Here is a 22,044-nt window from a genome sequence, read left to right on the forward strand (position 1 = left end):
AAGACTCTCCACAAGGTTTGGGAGTGTGTTTAATCTTCCAGAATGCCATCTGTAAAGGTGGTGTTAAGATTCAAAATTGAGGAAGGAGAGTACACACCACCCATGATCCAGAAGGTCTTGGTCAAACAATGATTTTAATGAACACACGTGTGGGAAGACACTCTGTACGCAGACAGCCAGTAGTCCTCGACTTAATCAAAGCATGAACAGATATTTTATAGCATCAGTGTTTGAATTACTGACGCCCCTTCATACGTCACAGACAGGATATATACATACGTCAAATCAAAACCACAATGACCTTTTAACACAGTTTAAAAGAACATCGTCTTCCATCTTCATAATAGGTGCATCCTGTCACTGCCGGATGCTCGCTTGTCATCTTGACACCTCAAGTGTGTGTGTGTCTGCGTCTGTGTGCTAACCACAATTGCACCCTGTTTCACCTCGCGACTAGCTCCTGACCCCTCACCAGACAGAGAGACAGAAACCACTCTCGTATATGTAATAATCGAACTGAAACTATGGATATGACTTTTACTAAATAAATGTTTTAATCAAGAACCTCTACTAAACATAATAACTGTGTGCATAAGCATCTTAAGGCCTTCTTCCTGTGACTTTTAGCCTTTCTGAAAGACACACACTGTTCAACCCCTGAATGCAATATAAACTCCAGATTATATTATTAATGCAATGGTAATAATGACAATTATTTAACAATAGCAGTAAAATAATTTCCCTGCTCCACAGTGGGAACTAACAAAGCACAAATACTTTGTTGATGTATTTTAGTAGAATTTTCACGTATCTGTACTGATTTGAGCTTAAACTGTAACACATGAAAGGAAATCTATCAGTATACCAGTCCATTTTATGGCATACAAAGAGAGGAAACTATATCATTTATGGATAATTCACAGCTCTATAGTCAGGGGTTAAGGAGGACCATTAATTTTGTTGTTCATATGCTGTGGTTGTGGTTGTGGTCACTCAGCATCTAGCTAGCTCTACAGAAGAGGAGCAGCATAAAGGTAAAAACATTTTGTCAGGTAATTTCAAATGCAGCGTTTTTAAATCAGCTCAACAAACATCAGCAAACACACAAACTGTTTGTGTGCAGTTTGTCTCACAGTGTGTTGCAGCTCAAAGTCCAGCTGTTTATTTCACAGAAAGAGAAAAGTAAGAGAGCTAACTTCACTCAGAGATGGAGAAAGCTAAGAAAGAAAGACAGGACGGGAGGGGAAGAAGGGAGGTTAGATTTAAAGGTGTATAGGAATTTATTTTATTTATGTATTAATCACATTATTTTATTGTATAATGCTTTGGTGCCACTGGATTTTAACATGTCTCACACTCATACAGTAAGACAAATGGTGGAGGTCTAGTAAGGAAGTTGGGGGAAGCAGACAACTCCACAGGAAGAGTCTTTTCGCTACGTTCACACTGCAGGCGAAAGCGCATCAAATCGGATTTTTTTTTTTTGACCCTATGCGACCCATATCCGATCATGGTGTGACAGTGTGAACGGCACAAATCCGATATTTTCAAATCCGATCTGGGTCACTTTCGTATGTTGTACTGAATCCGATACATATCCGATGTTTTAGAAAGCGACTGCTGTTTGATGGTCATGTTGCATTAAATCCGTCTTTTACGTCCCTGACACAAGACGGACGGCAATTATCAGCGCCAGAGAAGACATCGTGAACGCTTCCTGTCCATCCAGTGTAGATGTCAGTGAAACTGTTGGTAAGACAGCGTTGGAGAAACGTGAACATTTTATTTGTACTGTATAATCTGCAGATTCTGACAGAAATCTGCAACTATCCTTTGAAGCAGCGCTCCTCTAAAACAGCAATAAGGATCATTATTAGGTTATTTACATTATTATGTAAATAACAAAATAACTTAAAGCAAAAATTGGGAAACGTAAAGTCCAAAGTCTTTATATTAAGGCCATCAGTGAAACAATACTGTTGCTCTGGGTCTAAACAGAGCGCGTTGTGTGTGACGTCTCGTTTTGCGCATGCGGCCGCTTTGAGCGTTCACACTAGAGCGCGTTTGCTGTCGCATTTTATTTGTAGTGTGAACGAACAGACAAAACAATCGGATTTGATCAAAAAATTGGAATTGAGCATTAAGACCTGCAGTGTGAACGTAGCCTTTGTCTCTTCGAGGACTCTGGGAGGTAGCAAGGGAGTGTGAACCTTAAGGTGCGAAACAGCTGTGTACTGCCTTTTGTTCCTGAAGGTCTTTAACTGAGAGCCATGCTAGGCTCAGGGAGACTCTGCTGACCGTCTGCCCCGCGGTCATGCAGGCTTTCCACCAACTTGGTTGTCTGTTCTTTGTGTTTTGATTAAAGAATGTTAGCTACCTCTCACCGCTCGTCTGCAGGCTTTATTTAAATGGAAAACTTCCGCAACAAAGGGAAGGACTGCTCAGTGGGATTTGATAAACTGGAAATCTAAAGCTTATTTGTAAGTCCTCATTTTTAATAGATAGATATGGGATCCATGCTCTCCCATGAAGCCCATTCTATGATGATCTCTATACTGTTCTTGAGCTAATACGATGGCCACATGAAGTTTGGAGGTGAAAGTTAGCAAACTGTGCCTCAGTATCTGCTGACCCCACTCTGTGATTTCACACGGCCTCCCACTTTCATGCTGAGCTGCTGAGAGCGACCTATTCTTCCACAAATGTTTGTAGAAGCAGTCTGAATGCCTAGGTGCTTGATTTTATACACCTGTGGGCATGCAAGTGATTGGAACACCTGAACTCAATGATTCGGATGGGCGAGTCAATATTTCAGGCAAAACAGTGTGTCTACTTCTTATTTTAAGTCAGGGGATGAAGAGTGCCAAATTAAATCAGTATAACTAACATTATCAGACATATGGCAAACAGGTTGACACGGTATATGCTTCAAAAAGCTCCTGAGTAATGATCAGGATCTAATTAGTAGATGTTTCTCCAAAAGTGGCCACACCCACCGCACTGACTCAAGGTGAGTCATGATTTGACTTTGGGCCACATCTATTCCACACAACACGAAGGCTGTATCCCAATTCAGGGTCTGCAGCCTTAACGGTCCACAAGGGCCGCGTACTCAAAGACCGCTAAGGTCGGAAGTGCGAGGCTTGTGAAATGGGACCGTCTAGCCTCTGTCGCGCTTGCCCAGGTTGCCTAGCAACCATGATACTAACAGCTGGAAACGTTTCATACAGCTGTGTTTGACAGAAATGAAGGAGAAAATCTTTTGTTCATGTGTTTGTTTGTTTCTACATGAGCTTCGATTTGATAAGTATCTGAAGCTGAGACCACGGGACTGTGAACCATGATTGTTGGGCTTCATTTCTGTGCTGAACAGTCATTTAAGATTAGCTAGTAAATAACAATCAGCTCATGTTGTTCATGAGACTAAAGTCATCTCACTGTGGTAATGTAAATATAATATGGCCAATATTAAAGTTATAATTTCAATCATTATTAGTTATTACAGCAGTGAATGACTGTTTCAAATACTGAGCTTCAGTAAAGATTCAAGCTGCATTTATTTATATTTCCTGTCACCTTAAATCTTCACTCAAAGAAAGGTTCATTTGACACTGTGTATATATAAATGTATTATATATAAGAGACAAATATTGAATATGTTGGCATTACTAAATTTGTCTCCGTGCTTACTTTAAATATCCATGAAATCATCACATTCTCTGTAAGATTAAGGTCAACTATTGAACGGCGTATATTTTAAAGGCTTTAAAACCAAGTTAGTACAAACGCCACTAATGTCACATAACTTTGCTGACATGTGACCAACAGTAATGTTTTAATGTTCTAAGTTATTAAACATTTGCACATGTTTACTCTTCGGGCGCCCCTTTTCCACCGTTTTTTTTCCCGCAAAATCATCCACACGTCATGAAATCAATATCCTTAGTATCCTTATTTTCCTATTATATTGTTTTATGTACTTTAATAATGAAGGCTTGTAGAGCAAGGCCACTTTTGACTCACAAAGTGCTCAGCCAGACTGAAAAACAGGAAGTTTTAGTGCACAGATATATTAATAGATAAGACACAGAACGGAGGAACTTTCCATATAAGCCATGTTTGAAACTGTGTGACGTGTAACGTACCAAAATAAAACCTATATGAGGCACAGTTTATGATTCTAATGTTAGAGCTCTTGCAGCTGGCGTTTGAGCTGTGCAGGGGTCTCTCTCTTCCGGAAGATGATTGAATAAAAAGAAATATAAATGTTTTAACACACTATGAGTCGGTTTTCTCTGTTCTGTCATGGGGACAAAAAAATCAGGGTTAAATAACACCACCGCCGCGCTATGCATTCTGGGATTTGTTGGGCCATCCTTAAAATTCAGGGAAGTAAAAGACGCCTTTGAGGCCTGCATTTCTATGGAGCAGCCTTTGAATTGGGACAGCCTTCGTCGCGTCGCTGTGATGTAATCGGCCTTAAAATGCGGCCTTTAAGGCTGCAGACCCTGAATTGGGATATAGCCTTATTCTGACCTATTGTCAAGCCCAGTTCTTGATTTGGGCCATGTCAGGCACTTTTTAGTCCCATAACTTAGGACCAAAGACAGTTAGGTCCATATATGTTTGCACAGTGACACAAGTTTTGTTTTTTATATAACGGACATGAAAATATTGTGTTGACTCTCAGCTTTCATTTGAGGGTGTCCACACTCGAACTGGATGAATGGTTTAGGAGTTTCAGCTCCTTAAAATGTGCCGTCCTCTTTTAAATGGACCAAAAGTAATTGGACCATGACTCAAAGTGTTCTTTGTGTTTTGATTAAAGAATGCTAGCTACTGCTCACCGCTCGTCTGCAGGCTTTATTTAAATGGAAAACTTCCACAACACTTGCATTGGCTTCCCATTGAATTTAGGGTTCGTTTTAAAGTCCTTTTATTGGTTTTGAAAACTTTAAATGGTCTGGCTCCTGTCTACTTATCTGATTTACCGAAGCCACATGTTCCTCCTCGCATGCTTCGTTCAGCTGAGCAGCTGCTGCCGTCGGTCCCTAAGTCGCAGCTGAAATGCAGAGGAGACCGAGCGTTTTCAATTCCAGCTCCGATGCTCTGGAATCACCTTCCCCTCCGAATTAAACAAGCATCATCAGTGCAGGTCTTTAAGTCCATATTGAAAACTTATTTTTATTCCCTGGCTTTTAACTCTGTAGGAAACTGACACCTTTCTTATTTATTTAATTTTTTTATGATTTTATGGTATTTTTAATTTGTTAGTTTTTTTGATCTGTGTTGTTCAGCACTTTGGTCTGCCTGGTGTGTTCTTAAAGTGCTATACAAATAAACAATGATGATGATGATGATGAAAATCTACACTTTTGTACATCCTGAGAAAGCAAGACAGCATTGTGAACTCAGCAAAACAAAAGGAACGTCCATATCAATATCCAAGTCTACCATAAAGAGAAGACTACATAAAAGTAAATACAGAGGATTCACTGCAAAGTCCAAGCCACTCATAAGCCTCAACAATAGAAAAAAAAATCGAAATAAGACAGAACAGTTCTGGAAAAATATTCTTTTCACACATGACACCAAGATCAACGAATGCCAGAATGATGGCAACAAAACCGGCATGGAACACAATATGATCAAAAACAGCATGGTGGAGCCAGTGTGATGGCTTGGGTGTGGCACTGAGACACTAGTGTTTACTGATGATGTGACAGAAGGCATTTTGACCAAGTATTTTTATTTTTATTTTTTTACTTTCAGTTATTTAATTTGTCCAATTACTTTTGAGCTGCTGAAATGAAGGGAATGTGTTCAAATCTTCTAGTTCCTCAATAGTTTTTAATGCAATCTTTTTGTTCAGCCCACTGAATTAAAGCTGGAAGTCTGCACTTCAACTGCATCTGAGTTGTTTCATTTAAAATTTAAAATTCACTGTGGGAACGTACAGAACCAAAATTAAACAGAAAAAAAAGTCAGAATATTTATGGACCTAACTGTGTGTCTGCTATCTGTACAAATTCCTGTATGTGAGGAGGATACAGTAATAAACAGTGGGACACAGGGATCGCTTCACTTTATTGTTTGTGATTATTACACAGTAAAAATAAATACGAATGTCAGCATTATAAAACTGTCCTGTTACCACTACTGCTCACTAAAGTCTAAAGGCTCCTACAGCTGTGTCACAGGTAAAACACACAATAATAAAAATAGCATGTTTGTTATCCACGTGAACACTTTTACAATGTTAAGTACAAACAGGAGAAATTATCACACTAACTTATGAGGAATGATGTAAATGGTAAGAATATTGTGTACAAGTCTGTGTGGCTTTTTTAAACTGTGCTTGGTGCTTATGGCGTAGAGGGCTTTGTTAACAAAGAAAAAAAAACCATTCTGTGTCAGAGTTATAAATATTTAGCACATTTGTCCATTAAGGTAAAAATCACTGAGGATGTCATCCAAAGGAAGTTTGGAGATGCCCGTTTCCTGGATCCCAGTCACATTATTCAGTATAAAAACCAGTTTAGAAGATCTTCATGCAGCAGCACAGGGCCCAGAAGCTCTTCTTGGCTCATTTGTTTTTGTAGTATTATTTTATTTTTAATATACTTAATAGGGTGATTTGGGATGTAGTCTTGGTAAGTAATATGTTAGATTCCTATGTCCTCACCTGGAAGTGTTTTCATTCACATCTTAGGTCTCTTCTTTTAATTTCAGTTTTGATTCAGTCTTTGACTTCTTCTATGATTGCCCTCCTGTCATTCATCACCATCATCATCCCTTCTTCATCATCTCCACAGCGTGCCTCTGGCCCTGGACTTGGAGGGAGCAGCTCTGCATCTTTTGAGCTGCTTGTGCTAGCAGCTCTGGCAATCCTGGTGAGGGTCTGTTCATACGGAGAGGGCAGATAGACCATGAGGAATACGCCGTCTGTCACGTCCTGCTCGGAGCTTGAGCTGGGAAGTGGACCTCTGTTGCTGCGGAGGGAGGACAGCAGCTCGCAGTTCCTCTCTGGGTCCTGTAGGTCCTCCAAGGCGATCACGTTAGCCAATCCCAGCTTTCCATTGAAGCTGAAGCCCCTCCTTCGGCGGCAGACCACGAAGCCGAGGATGCTAATGAAGAGGACGAGGAAGGAGATGCTTGCTATGACGATATAGGTGACTGATCCACCGCTGAAGATGGCCTCATCAAAACTCTGGTTCTGTGAGTCAGACACAAGATGTTGTTATTATTATTATTATTATTATTATTATTATTATTAGTAGTAGTAGTAGTAGTAGTAGTAGTAGTAGTAGTAGTAGTAGTAGTAGTAGTTAAGGAATATAAAGTGCAGAAGTCACAGATTTAACAGAGGTCATTTAGGCGCCATAAAAACTTTGTCCAGCAGAGGGAGCTGTCCGTGCCGAACTTCTGCTGATCTCCTCTTTGTACATGTGAATGTGTAGCATTGTGAGGGTGGACTTATGCCAGAAGGATGGACAAAGAACGATAAATACTTGTTTAATATTTTACTGGCAGCAGGCAAGAAAGCCATCACAAAAAAATGTCTTTCTTCAGAGAGCCCAACTATGAACATGTGGATGAACATCACAATGGACATTTACAGAACGGAGAAAATGACAGCAGATGTGAACTACAAGAGGGAGCTGTTGGTATCACGATGGAAGAAATGGATGGACTACATAAAAAACGCAGGCCAGTTTTTGCTTTGGCTCTAGATTTTGACTTTGTTAACTACTAGAAGACTAGAGGAAATATTAGTTATATTAATGGAAACAAAAACACACTCCCTACATTTTTTTCTTTCATTTTTCTTTTTCCTTATGTATCTTTTATTTATTTATTTATTGTTTCCTGTTTTGCTTCTTTTTTCTTTCTTCTTTCATTCTTTTTGTATGGATATTTTAGTTGTTTAAATATAGAAAAAAATATATGTAGTGACAAATTGCTGAAGTTGATGGTATTGTATAGTGATTCCAAAATGTCCATTTAAAAAAAAAAAAAAAAAAAGTATTGTGAGGCTGAGCACACCGCCTCCTGATGTTATTTTTATTTGGAGCATATGTGCACTGTAAAAGCTAAGAATGAAGAGTAAACATGAGATGGGAGACGTTGTCTTTTACCAGACAGCAGTTTTAATAAATGACTTGTTGTTAAATAACTGTTAAAACATCCAAAATTTATTGAAATAAAGGTGATGTTGTTACATATTGTTGTTGGAAAGTAACTGAAAGAAGTCTTTAAGGATGTCTTCCAGTTCTACACATCTGCATTTTTTCCAATCTGGATTTTAGGCAGTGTGATTAAAAACACATTAAGATCAGATAAAACTAATGAAATAAAACTGGATTCAAGTATCAATGCAAAATTTTATTTCTGCCGTCTCATCGAATGCCAAGAATCGTGTCTTCATAGCTTCATATAAGTAACATTTCTAAAAGCTAGAAGTATAACTCTGCAGAGAATCTTTGAAGTGACACGTTTTTGTTGTGCAAGCTTTGTAACATCTCTCCATCAGTTCGACAATTATTAATATTTAATTTTATTACGTGGACGCTCACATTTGTGTCACTGCATTTAATTTTTCAAATGACATATTTTCAGATTAAATTATGAACTGATGAAAAAAAACCACTGACAGCATGTTTAATAATAAAAATAAAATCATCGACGTCTGCGCGAACTCACCGGTGCCTGTCTGTCAGTAGAAGGCAGAGCCGAGGGTCCGGATGACCAGTCTAGAGAGTCCCGGCCAGCGGGTCCAAACTTCCTCCAGCTGCTCTCCAGCAGAGACCGCATGGTGGAAAGTTTCAGGATCCGAAGCCGACGGGTCTGTTGACAGCTCAGAGGGTTAGCACCGACTGCACCGCTGAAGTGATCAGCCTTAAATATATCTGGGAGGGGGAGGAGGGAGGGACAGCAGAGAAATGAGGGCAGCAGACAGTCCAGCAGAGAACAGACACATCACTGGTCCCAGTGGGTCACAGCAGAGGGTGTTTCCAGGATTTTTCTTTTTTTAAAAACTATGGTGTGTTTTTATTGGGGGCAGAGAGATCGCGTGCTTCCAAAAATATGCATTAGGAGACGTTACAAATCTGTGTTGAAGGATAAGATGTATAAACTAATAGGAAAAAACTGCATTTACGGTTCCAAACACAATTAAGTAAATAAGCAAAGTAGATGAGTTAGAGAACAGTAGACAGTAAGCACTCTATTTTTTTGCATCTATAATTAACTCACAAGCATTCATTACATATTATTTGAATATTTAACGCTCGCTGACACACTGACAAAGAAATTTCAGTCAGTGAGAGCAACGAGGAGCCATCAGAAGCTAAAATCAACACTTTGAATGATTTTTACATGTAGTAAGATTGTTGCTGTTTAACAGTAATGACTGTGTCGATTGTTTGAAAGGTCCAGATAAGCAATAACAAAGAAAATCTGACATAATGTGTCTCACTGGGTGTGTAGTGGATACATTCAAATGATCGGTGTAAAGAGTGAGGCAATCAGGAAGCTTTAACTCCAGTGGATGACTCTCTGTCACTCAGAGTGCTCGGGGGAATCACTTTTTCTGTGAATATCAAGAAGACCAAAAGTGAAAAATCTTTGTGATCTGATGAAACTTTTCTCAACATTTCTGGGATATAAAGTAAGTCTGAGAAAGGTTTTACACACTTTGAGACAATTTACAAGTCATTTAAAAGTGTGGAAGAGGAAAGTATATCACGGGTTTACAGGTTTGGTAAAAACTGTACAATAAATCGCTGCCAATAGTCCATCCATCCTCTTCGCTTATCCCTGTCAGGGTCGCGGGGGGGCTGGAGCCTATCCCCGCTAGCACAGGACAAGAGACAGGGTACACTCTGGACAGGTCGCCAGTCTGTCACAGGGCTGCTGCCAATAGTCATAGCACGCCATTCTCAACCAAGTTCCACATTTCCATACAACTTTTGTTCAGGTTTTCTTAAAACTGCAGGATTATTTTGGAACTGAAACTCTTAGGAAAGAAGAAAAAGAGGAAAAGCAAGATGAATAGTTAATGTTTTCAATTGAGACATTAAACAATTTATTGTGGTATAAAATGCTGTTATTTATGTTTCTGTCCATGGTTAAATTGGTAGGACTACACTTTTTTTTTGGGGGGGGGCAACTTCTTCACACAACACAGTTGTGTATGTGGCTGTGTTGTATTCAAAGTAAATGGGTCTAAAAGGGGACCAATACAGTCTCTACCTTACAAAATAAAGCACCTTGAGGCAAGTGTAGAGATTTGGCGCTATATAAACTGAATGAAAGTAACTTTTGGATGGATTTATGTGACTCTGTAACTTTGGAAACTGTCTTTTAATGATGGGGTATCATCTGTTTTCTTCTAAATACCAGGCAGAAAATACGCTTTCACATGCAAAATGAATGAATGAATGAATATTTCATTTTCAGTAAAACAAAGGTTTAGGAGAATTGAAGTCACAACCACAACAACTACAGCAAGAAGGCAAACCACCTGGTTATGGTATGACCGTCTCAGGCAAAAGACACATGCTTTCATATGGTCAGCCAGTATTAGTTCCAATTAATATTACTCTTAGAAAGGTAAAAGAGGCACATTTATAATCCTCACAAATACACTATATTGGCAAAAGTCTTGACTCGCCCATTCACATCATTGAATTCAGTTGTTCCAATCACTTCCGTGAGCAGAGGTGTATAAAACACCTCTGCATGCAGACTGCTGAGTGAATTTCAGCATGGTGCCGTAATAGGATGCCACCTGTGCAACAAGTCGAGTCGTGACATTTCCTCATTCCTAAATATTCCACAGTCAGTTGTCAGTGGTGTTATAACAAAGTGGAAGCGATTGGTCCTGCTGCCAGCGGATTCCAGAGCAGTGGAGACATGTTCTCCGGAATCACAAATCTGTTTGCCAATCTGAGTCGGGGTTTGGGTTTGCCAGAAAAAAAGTGGGTTTTTTTTTAATACTTCAGCTTATCAAGACATCTTGGACATTTTCATGCTCCCAACTTTGTGGGAACAGTTTGGGGATGGCTCCTTGTTGTTCCAACATGACTGCGCACCAGTGCACAAAAGCAGGTCCATAAAGACATGGATAAGCGAGCGTGGTGTGGCTGAACTTGACTGGCCTGCGCAGAGTCCTGACCTCAACCTGATACAAGCCAGGCCTTCTCGTCCAACATCAGTGTCTGAACTCACAAATGCACTTCTGGAAGAATGGTGAAAAATTCCCATAAACATTCCCAAACCTTCCATTAAACTCTATGGGTTAAGAATGGGATGTCAGTCAAGTTCATATGTGTTTGAAGGCAGACGAGTGAATGCTTCTGGCATATAACTTAAACATACAGCGTATATATAAACAGGTTTCACTAATTTGTGAGCCTTGTTCTATAAATCTCCAACCGTTTTGATCTTTTGGCAAGGACAGCTCTAATACCACTTTCATGTATTCAGCAAATCGCAGTGTGTCAGCTCGGCTTAGCACACAGACTCCAACAATGTGCAAATGGAACCAAAGCCAAACCGTCAGCAATAACAAAATCAAAAAATCCCCCTAAGCTCCGTAACTAAAACATTACAGCTGGTTTTGTTTATTCTGCACAAAAATCCTTTTTACTGTTAAAATCATCACTTTCAGATTGGATTGAAGACATCCAAACTTTGGAGTGCATTTGATCATCATCATCAGATATAAAACACAATGCCAAACATTTGGGGCAAACTGCTTTTAATTTGCAACACAGAGCAGACAAGCCTGCAGAGAAAGCACTTTACAACTTACAGCACTTACACAGCTGCGCTCGGGACAGAAGAGAGAAGCCAGAGCAGGTTAGAAACACCAGGAGAAAATCTTACAGCTGCTGTTCTTTAATATCAAAAGCAGAAAAAAATGCACTTTTAGAAATCACAGTCACGACATTAGCAGAGCCGGCGCTCACAGGTCGGGCAGCAGAGCATCTGAGGTCAGTGAAGGAAGCAAACGGACAAAACAACCTGAGTGAATGAGCAGAGAGCCTGAAGTCACATCGTAAAGACTTTGCACCTTCACCTGCAGGGACACCCACGGTTGTGTTTTATATTTGTACCATCAGTCAAACAAAGACTTTTACCATTTTCTCTGGTGGTGATTGTTTACTTTGTAAGCATTTATAGACAGTAGCCATAACTGATCTTCAGTGAGAGAAAGAAAATATATGTAGACCACCTGGTCTCTGGAACACAGGATATGAAATCAAACACCAACCATTTGGTTAATGTCAGAGTCAAATGATAAGATCAACACAAGTTTACACAGTAGATCCACTTTTTCTGACAGCTTCAAGTTTGTTGATGCCAACATCTGGTTCAGTTTAACCTCTTTTCCATCAGTGTAGAAGAAACTGCAAACATTTTCACAGGAAATATCACAGCGGCAAGACTGCACACTTCAACGGCCAATGACTGGTTAAATGAAGCACCAGAAACCATATTAGTGGCTTTGTCTTTGTGAGCAGTAATTATGTTTTTCTTCCTTCTGATCATCTCCTGATTACTCCTCAAACAGCATAAATAGCACACCGTGTCAGATTTGTCAGTTGAATGTGTTATCTACACCCACATCTGCTGCATATCTGCAAGCTGCTTTGGAACCCACTCTACCCCAGCTCCTCCTGATTGATCAAGTCTGATGTTACAGACACTCTGGCTTTCTGTCTATGCACACAGAAGAGTGAGGAGGTCCCAGGACAGAGCAATGAAACCAAATAAAAACAAACGCAGAGGAAAATAACAAATCTCATTTCTGCTCTAATGGCCGGGACTTAAAGACAAATTTATGCTGTCTTCTTTACCATCATCTCGGCCCCAAAAACCTGATAAAGCCTGACTTTGCATTTTTTTAAAAAAATGCAAACACATAACCCAAATCTTTACCACGATTGTCCATCAAAAATTAAAAACTAATCAAATTCAAACATTTACCGACACAATATTTCTGCAAAGTACACATCTAAGAACTTTTATTTGATTATTCTTTTATATTTTTCTGTTTCTGTATGTTCTCATGACTTCCTCTGTCATATGACCTTTCACTGTGGAAACTGTGTCAGATGTCTGGGTCGCGTAGAAACTTTGTCCATCCGTGTCAGACAAAATGACAGAATAGTCAAAGCTGCTTTTACTCCTACGCTCTCAGTCAATCACCCAGATGCCCTGAAAGCTCAAGCCTTAGATATGTGTACATTTCTCAGACAAACAAGGGAGTCGGTCTTTAAACTGTCAGCCAAATCACTCAGACGTATACTGAGTTCTCCAAACAATGTTTTCTCTTTTTTTTTGTCTCAATCTGATCTCTGGAAAGTGAATGCAGTAAGGCACTGCCTCTTCCATCAGTAATCCCTCAATAAAGTCACCAATGTGTTGATTTTACTGTAAATCAATAGTAGAAACAATATTACAAATTCCCAGGAATTGGAGAGAAGAAGGAGCTGTCAGTATCTTGAATCAGAAAGCAATAAGAGCTTAGAATCAAACAAAGACTCGTGGAACACGTAGACGGATTTGCAGCTTCTTGTCAGCAGCGAGTTTACCCAAGAGCATCAAATCTGCTTAGAGTGCAGATAAAGTTTGTTGTGGCGATGAGCTGCACTGAGCAGCAGCCACAGCGACTGTGGTTCAAGCCCTCTTAATCTCAGCTCAACATTTCAAATGTACGTTGGCTGTAAAAGTAAAAAACGCAGACAAAAGATTAATCTCTGGACTCGGCGTTACAAATAATGTCGTGGGCAAAGTGAAAGCAGAGAACCAATCAGAGCAAACACCTAGAGGAGCACGGGCGCCATCAGCACAAACTGCTGGTGCGGTGTCGTTGCATGACGCTGACACATCAGCTGATGGAAACACTGTCACAGCTTTAACACCCACTAAATCCTTTCCCTTCACTATTGCTGATCACACTGATGGCCCACAACATCTGTCCAGTTGCTGCTCGCCCTCGAACAACAGGGACAAATGGGGACGGGTCAGGGACACCGGGAGGGGCTGAGGGACAGCAAAGTCAGCTGAGACACAACAGAGTGGCGAGACGTGCTAATGCTGCAACGTAGCAGCCCCACAAGAAGGAGGCCGGAATTAGAGCACGACCTTCCAACCGATGCTGTCGATATTCTGCATTCTGATGCAGGGCTCGGGTTAAAGACAAAGAATAAAACTGAATTTTGTTTAATGTTTTCTTGTTTCTCATGGATGAGCTGAGGTCCATAAATACACAATCACATCAACAATGCGTGTAAAAAAAATTGACTTAGCCACCTCATTTAAAACGTGCAAACTCACATTCTGAAGCCTCAAACCAAGCATTGTAGCAGTCTCTGTGCAGGTGGAGCCAGAAGTGCAGAAGTGCATACACTAGTGTGCTTGATTAACAAGGTGCACCTGTAGTGGACTCTGCACCTCACAGGCAAGGAGGATGGGAGATTTTTAACTGGAGGAGACTCTTGGCAGGACTTTTAAGATTAAAAGCTGTACAGCTAAGTCCTATTTTTTTTTTCACTGGAAATTCTTTGAAAGACACCAACAGCACAGGCGAGAGGTCTGGCTCAGTGACTCCCAATTACTGGAAGTGAAACCAGCATCAAAGCGGTCGAGTCCTTAATTATCCCCAAATAACGTTTAAGTCTTCACCCCATGCAGAGCAGCTCTCGGGGAGGGAACCAAACAAGAGACAAGACAGTCTTTTGTGGCAGGCTTTAAACATCTGCTGTTAAGTGGGCCATTTAATCACAGTCTGCAAGGACTCAGAAGAAGAACTGCAGCATTGGCTTCATTTTTCATCTGCGGAGGTTTTGTGTGTGTGTGATAGGGTGGCAAAAATCAACCATGAAGCACCCAGGGGGTTGTCTTGATGCACGCTCCATCATCCAGGTGAGTAAATCCCAAAAAGCTGATTCTGTTCATCTGGACGTCTTTAGTGGGAGAGACATTTCGTCATCATCCAGGTGACTTCTTCAGTCTCAGCTGACTGCAGGTTTCCTTAATCCTATATTTGTGTAATGACTGAAACTAGCAGCACTATGTCCAAAAGAACATAATCAACTGTTTGGGACTCCCAGACGGTTGCTTGTATATGTATAACTTGAGTCTAAGGTAAAAAGGATTCCAATAGGAAGAGTCTGTCTGGTTGTAGCATTAGTTGTCCACAATAATGCAGCACCACGTGCTGGGGTGGATTATAGTCTTTGAGCTTCACCTACGTTAAAGAGATGAGTTCACTGTAGCAGAGGCCGACTGACAGGCACAAACATCTCCTTCACAGGGGATGACAGGTTATAGTTCCTGTAGCTGGGGGTAAGAATAGAAAGTTGAGAGTATGCGTGCCCGTGTGGTTGTGGCTCCTACAGTATCACTAGCCTAACAGGCTGTCCCATAAGAGGGACAAAACGTATACAACCACACCCAGCAGCTGTTCCCTTTTCTCTCCCTGGAGTTAAGAAATTCACGTCTCAATAAAATGTAAAATGAGTTCTTCAACAAGAATTCTTTGGCATCACTTTGGTTTTAGAGTTGTCCGGTTCCTCGACGCCTCGTCTGTGGCAACAAAAGCTAATGAAGCCACATGACATAAATATTAAACACATGTTAAAGCAAAGCAACAGAAACAGCAGTCGTTTAAGATCTCAGTGACTGGTTCCAGCCTGTATTAAATAAAGACGGTGAGCTTTAAAACTCTGTTGTTGATTTAAGATTTTCCGGCTTCTAAAGCAGGAAAAGCTGATGACTTTAAAGCATCAAATTAGGACCCAGCTTGGCACTGACTGCTTGCTTTTTTGGAGCATCCAGTGGAAGCATTGCTGCCAGGGAGGAGGTGACAGCTGGCACAAAGGAGAGAATGAGGCGACCGACAAAGTGAGGAAGCAAGTGAAGAGAGAGCAAATAACACTGAAAGAGTCTCCGCTGTAGACAAAGTGGGTGAAAAAAGGAGAGTAAATCTTCTTAGGAGCATCAGATGCTGCCGCCCTCCCCGCCCCACCCGCCTGTCCTCGATACGGGCCGAGCCGCTGAAGTTAGCGTCAGTTCAGCACTCTCTTCATTCATTCATTCATAATCTGTCCTGAAATGCACATGAATGGAGGTCAGCAGAGTTATAGCTCATCGAGGCAAACTGGACTAGTGAAAGTGAGATAATGCACGTTCATTCAGTTTGCTGACTCCGTGCTCGGAGTACGTTTCTTTCTCCGTGATCTAAACGCACCTGATGGCAAAACTTTCATCCATCTGTTGGTTTCCAGGTGAGAGATGTGGCATTATTCTTGGAAATGACTGATGATAAGAGGGTAATAATGATAAGACTGTTATTTAAATATCATAGACAGTAAGGAGCTGAAAGGACAGGTGTTGATTATTATTGAACTTTTCTTGTATTGTTTTAGATGCAGGACAAAAACATTCACTTTAACCTGAAAGTTATCGGCGCACATATATAACCACACTGAGACACGTTACATGGTGACAAACAGAATATGAAGACTGATAAAGTCATGTGAAGGCACCGCCATACAAAAGACATCGTGAATCCTCCGTTTGGCGATTGGAATTCTTTGGTCACTTAAAAATGAGTTACTGATGATGTTAAACACGATGCTCTCATTAAGCGGCTTTGTCACCAACCCCCTGCTCTCTATTAGCAACAATGTTGGAAAAGCTTAAGGATACAGGTTTCCCCTGTGGGGTGGGGGGTGAAACACTGACAGTGGGGTCAGACTCAGGGTTTCCCCTTCAGTCACAGCCAATAGGCTCCAAGCACATATATGCAAAAAAATATTATCAACACAGTAAATATTTCAAATAAATATTTGCATAAATAGATGATATGAAAAAGGACATGCGGCTGGCATGAAACATCAAAACACACACCGAGCGCCGTCTTTGATTAAAATAATTAATACTCATGTCAGAAGGCTTAAACAGACCTCTGAGCCACATGTGATCAGGATCAATGAGCACTCGCTCCGAACTCTGAGAAGGAAAACAGGATAAAAATAAAGTTCTAAGCTGAACCTTTGTGATCTCCAGGATTTCACTGGCTTGTTTATGGTCCCGTCTTCAGCACTGTGGAGATTTTCAGAAACCTGCTGAGCTGAGACATGGGCTTTATTCAGACAGCAGGCAAATCAGATTTGTTTCTCAAATAGGACCTTTAGGACTGCGCTGTTATTTGCAAGTGATCAGATGGGATTTGTGTGCCCAGACATCACCAGACCATCTGTAAGAGTCGCTGCAGCAACAGCGCAGGCGTCACTGAATACATCGCTACCATTTGTCTTCTAGCTCCCTACACGCCCCCTCCCAAAGAGCCAGCAGGCAGTTTTCTCATCATCTAATCTCATCTGGATACAATGTGGGTTTGTGGAAAAGGGAGTGAAAAATGAGCTGGAAGTAAATTTGCAGCAGGTTGTAAAAAGGATTAAAGCATCCAAACGGGCACCGGGGAGAGCTGTTTGGACCACCTGTGGCGCTACGGAGCAATACAACGTGTATGTGGTGACAGAGTATGACAGAGGTTATAGAGACGAGCGTATGAAGAGATGCAACAATGCAAAGAATGTAAACATGGCTGCTTCTTCATGGGTGTTAAAAACCCCTGGAAGTCACTGACACGAATGAAGCACGAGGGTGAGGAAATATTATCAAAAGCCTCTGTGATTGTCGTGTTGAGACTTTATGACAATGCTGGACCAAAATTAGGATTCGGCCAATCAGTCTTCAAAAACTGAGAACTCATAGATGACATTTAAGAGCTCCGTGTTTGTTTCTTTGCACTGTTCAGGGTTCAGGAAACAGTTCAACCAAGTAACAAGAGCACAGACGGCACATTTACTGAGAAACATTTCAAATAATATAGAGAAGCCTGTTACATTTTTATTCCTCATACCGTATCCTTCATCAGGAAACAAATCCTTCATACTGATGTCACTTAATGACTGCCTGACAACAAAATGTTGGCGAGGACCATCGATCATTCATCAGCTCCTAAAATCTACGGCAGCATTTCTGATTTCATCTGTTTATGTCCCTCACTGACCGACACTTTGCAGCCTCCGGCCGCTGCTTTTGCATTTCATCGCTGCGACATCACAGAATGATGTCATAGAGTCTGCCGACCCGGCCCAGCCATTCGCGCAGGGCCTGGCGAACGCGGGCGTCGGTCACGTGGCAGGAGAGCTGGCTGAGGCAGGGGTAGAGCGCCGGCTGGAGCGCCAGGAATGAGGAGTCAGACAGTAGGAGGACCTGGTTCAGGAGGGTCAGGACCATGTTGGTCCAGGCCTGCAGAGGGAGGAACACAGACATCAGTTCACAAGCAGATGCAGACCTCACTTTTACCCAACTTTCTTTATACGAGAGGGTTTAAACAGGGGACCTTCAAACTTGTGGGGACAAGGATTTTGGTCCACATGAGGCTGTTGGTCCCCACAAAGATATGAATACACACACACACACACACACACACACACACACACACACACACACACACTCGCCTGTATCTGAGCCTCAGAGTCTCTCAGCGAGATGCTGTGGGAGCTGATGGTGGACCCCGACCGCGGCCTTTTCTCCTGCCTCAGCACCTCCGGCCCCGCACTAACCGAGTGCCTCAGAGAGGGCCCCTGCTGGTCCACCAGCTGCTGAGGCCTCTGCGGGGGCCTCTGCGGCTCTACTGGGCCCCTCCTCTCCCCGATGCCGCCTCCTCCTGCCGCCGCCCGGCCCTGCTCTTTCATGAACAGGTTGACGTGGCTTTGCTGCGGCTGCTGCTGCTGATGTTTCCTGCGTTTATACTCCATCATCAGCTTGCTGATCGTTCTGTCCGTGGCAATGGTGTATAGCTTGTTTCCAGCACTTTCCCACCATTCCTTTCTCCTTCCCGGGCCAGCGCTGCCAGGAATCCCTCCAACCGAGCTGCTTGTTATGTTGGAGTCCCTCCGTTCGCATCCAGTCCGGAACTGACTGGACAGACTGCCTGTGCAGCTGTGGGGAGAGGAGAGCGGCAGCTTTTATATGACGGGTGACTAAACAGCCTTCACAAAGCACACATTAATATGCGTGATCTCCAACCTGAATCCTGGACTTGGCGTCGGTGTGTCCCCCGGTGACGCTGAGCTCACGTCTGTTGTCTGACACCTGTACCCGCCTTCCTCTGAGGGCGTCTCCCTCGCTGAAAGCCCGCCTGCTGAGGTCGGGGTCGAAGTCTCGGACTGGAAGAGAGGCAGGAAGAACACATGGTCTCCTCCTGCACTTCCCCTCAGCAGAGCAGTCTCCTCCAGCATGCTCTCCAGGTCACGGTGCATCTGAATGTAGCTGTTGCACAGATCCACGCACAGCTTGTAGAGCCGCTTGACCAGCCAGGCCCAGTCGGCGCTGCCCACCGGCTGCACGCTGAGTGAAGGGACTGGAGCTCGCCACGGGTGACGCTTATCCCGGCCGCGAGGGGGGCTGACCTGCCAGATAAGACACAAATATTACGAGGAGGGTCAAAAGTTTAGAAAAGCCTCTGAGGATTGAAGAGAAAAAATGAATAATGGATGAAAAGAGCAGCAGCACGACTAATCCAAGGCCGCTGCTTTAATTCTAGATTGAGGTCACCTGTCAGCCCCTCTGAGTGGCCTCTCATCACATTTGAATGTTTCACAATTCTTTACAGTAACGCTGCCAATCAGAAGCTGTGTGTATGTGTGTGTGTGTACCTGTTTACACATCTTTGTGGGGACCAACAGTCACCTGTGAGGACAAAAGTGTCCCCACGAGTTTGAAGGCATTTTTGAGACTCAAGATGTGATTTTAGCGTCAGGGTTACAGTTGGGTTATCGTTAGGTTTAGGCTCAGGGTTAGGCATTCATTTTTGATGGTTAGGGAAAGAATTATGTCAATTAGATGTCCCCACAAGATATGAATACCCAACATGTGTGTGTGCATGTGTTACCTGTGCGGTTTCTTCAAATATGTCTTCATCCTCCGAGGAGGCGGAACCAGGATGAGAGGAGTCTGAGCTCCCCTCCTCTTCCTCGTACAGGATCCTCTTTACCTGAACACGGCGACAGGTTCAGATGTCAAACAGATAACTAGTGACGAGCTCGTCTGTTAGCGGTGACGACGGTTATCACCAGTGATTCTGTGTCTGCTGAGAGGTTAATATGACTGCTGTGTCTGGTTGGTAAAATATGCATTAGAATAAAAAATAATAAATGAAATGAAAATGTTATTTTTGTGAACATCGTTCCTCCAGACATATCAAATACCTGCTCCGCGCTTCTTTCATTCGACCTACCAAATACACAAAAGTGCATTTTAAATCTGGAGCTGTGCATTTAAATAATCCCAGCAAAAGAAAATCATAGAAATCAAGAAACATCGTATATGTGAAGATGTTTTCCTGCACAGTGAAAAATCGTTTCATGAACATTCGTCCAAGACATGTTTGAAAAAAAGTTCCAAAATAAAAGCTGGGCAGGCGTCCAGCTCACTGCCTGCTCAGCTCCGTTCCTCCCATGCAGCGCGCCATGACACAGATTTTAAATTCAGCTCTACATCAGTGGTTTAAATGTTATTTACAGGTCATGGTTACAAAATGTGTTTATGAAATGACTGTCATCGAATCAAAAACTTGTGCATTTGGCTCCTTTAGAAGTGATATGATCAACAGGGCGGCCTGGCTGGTGTTGGTCGTTTTGCTGGGCGTGCGTCTGAACCTTCTGGTCCAACTTTTCACCAGTTACCTTCTAACTGTGTGCGTTTGGTGCTAAGCAGCAGCACGAGGTGGGATAATGAAAAGCAGTTTCCAGCAGTGAGAGTGAACTGGAACAGTGAACTGAGCTGTGAAACGATAAGCTCAAATAAGTGATAAGGCTTTATAGAGCTGAGTGGAAGTGACCACTCGGGTGATAACTCTCTGTGGCTTTTACGATAACAAAATTTTGTCCCAAATCATCTGAACGCATTAGCGATGCTCTAGAAGTGACAGCAGGTCCCTGTGAAACTATAAAAGAGCTGCAGTGTGGTTGCTAATTGTTGGCTACTTCTAAGCTACAAAAGCCTGGAACAATGTTTGTGCCCCTCAGTGTGTGGATCTGGATGCGCTGTATTAGCAGCGTGACAAAAACATACAAGAACATTATTAACTTGACTGGTTTCCACCTGCTGTGCAGTCATGCTGTCTGCCTGGCTCAGTATGGCACACAGCAGGGCCTGGAAGTACAGGCTGAAGCTCATGGCTGACTGGCGGTAAAGATTGGCTGCTCCACAAACACCCGACACCTTCATCAGCAGGTACTTCAGACCCGGCCGAGTGTCAAAGTCCCGCGCCGTCCTGCACACAACAGATTTTTCAGCTGCATTTGAAGCTGATTGACATTATTATAAAAAGCATGAATATAAAAACAACTTGTTTTGTTTCTATGTTTGGAAACTAGCAGGATTCAGTATCAACACTACACTGCCATCTGCATATGTGACATGTTTTGCTGCAGTAACCTGTACGAGTCCAGCAGCAGATCCAGAATTATGGCTAAATTCGTCATAGAGATGTAGCGCAGGAAGCCTGCCGTGGGTTTACTGGGGTCAGAGGTCACAGGTGTGACCCTTTCGTGACCTTCAGGCTGCTTTACAAACTCTTCCAGCAGGATGTCAGAGAGGTTTTGGAGCAGAACCTGGTGGGACAGCAGGCTCACCACGATGGTCCTGAATGGGATCCTGCACATCAGTCGAATCACATACATTCAGTTACTTATTTAAAAAAGAATCCTTCATAATAAAGAAAGATTTCACTGAACACATTGATGCATTTCCAGTCATGGTTCATTTATCTGTTGTAGCATCACTGTAATGTTAAACAAATGAATAAAGAGGATAAAGGATAAAGATGCAGGTGCAACATGTAAATGACAGAGCTGCACAATATGGCTGCGGTGTAACGTGAAGAAGTGCAAATGTACAAGGAGAGCTTCTTCTTCTTCTTAAACTTGTATCGTTGATGCAGCTGCAAGC

The 22,044-nt window shown here is 42.3% G+C and overlaps 2 protein-coding genes across 3 annotated transcripts in view; both read right to left on the bottom strand.

Moving 5' to 3' along the window:
- Window positions 1-6,068: 6,068 nt before the first annotated feature.
- On the bottom strand, window positions 6,069-8,909 carry LOC146560682 (uncharacterized). The gene is made up of 2 exons (XM_085296100.1): window positions 8,704-8,909; window positions 6,069-7,216 (listed from the first exon to the last, which is right to left on the bottom strand). The coding sequence occupies exons 1-2, from the start codon at window positions 8,812-8,814 to the stop codon at window positions 6,740-6,742; spliced, it is 588 nt and encodes a 195-aa protein (XP_085152226.1). The 5' UTR covers window positions 8,815-8,909; the 3' UTR covers window positions 6,069-6,739.
- A 2,838-nt stretch (window positions 8,910-11,747) lies between these two features.
- arfgef3 (ARFGEF family member 3) overlaps window positions 11,748-22,044 on the bottom strand; it is a 52,711-nt gene continuing 42,414 nt past the window's right edge. For both annotated transcript variants that reach the window (XM_085296098.1, XM_085296097.1), the window contains 6 exons: window positions 21,532-21,750; window positions 21,196-21,367; window positions 19,985-20,086; window positions 19,120-19,502; window positions 18,549-19,032; window positions 11,748-18,336 (listed from right to left, as the gene is read on the bottom strand). In XM_085296098.1, the coding sequence (XP_085152224.1) occupies window positions 18,145-18,336; window positions 18,549-19,032; window positions 19,120-19,502; window positions 19,985-20,086; window positions 21,196-21,367; window positions 21,532-21,750 (1,552 nt within the window). In that variant the 3' untranslated portion in view covers window positions 11,748-18,144. The remainder of the gene's footprint in view (window positions 18,337-18,548; window positions 19,033-19,119; window positions 19,503-19,984; window positions 20,087-21,195; window positions 21,368-21,531; window positions 21,751-22,044) is intronic.

The sequence above is a fragment of the Mchenga conophoros genome, linkage group LG13 (assembly GCF_057382185.1).
Source record: "Mchenga conophoros isolate Kocher_MC1m ecotype Shallow Benthic linkage group LG13, M_conophoros_male_GT1.1, whole genome shotgun sequence".
Taxonomy (NCBI): Eukaryota; Metazoa; Chordata; class Actinopteri; order Cichliformes; family Cichlidae; genus Mchenga; species Mchenga conophoros.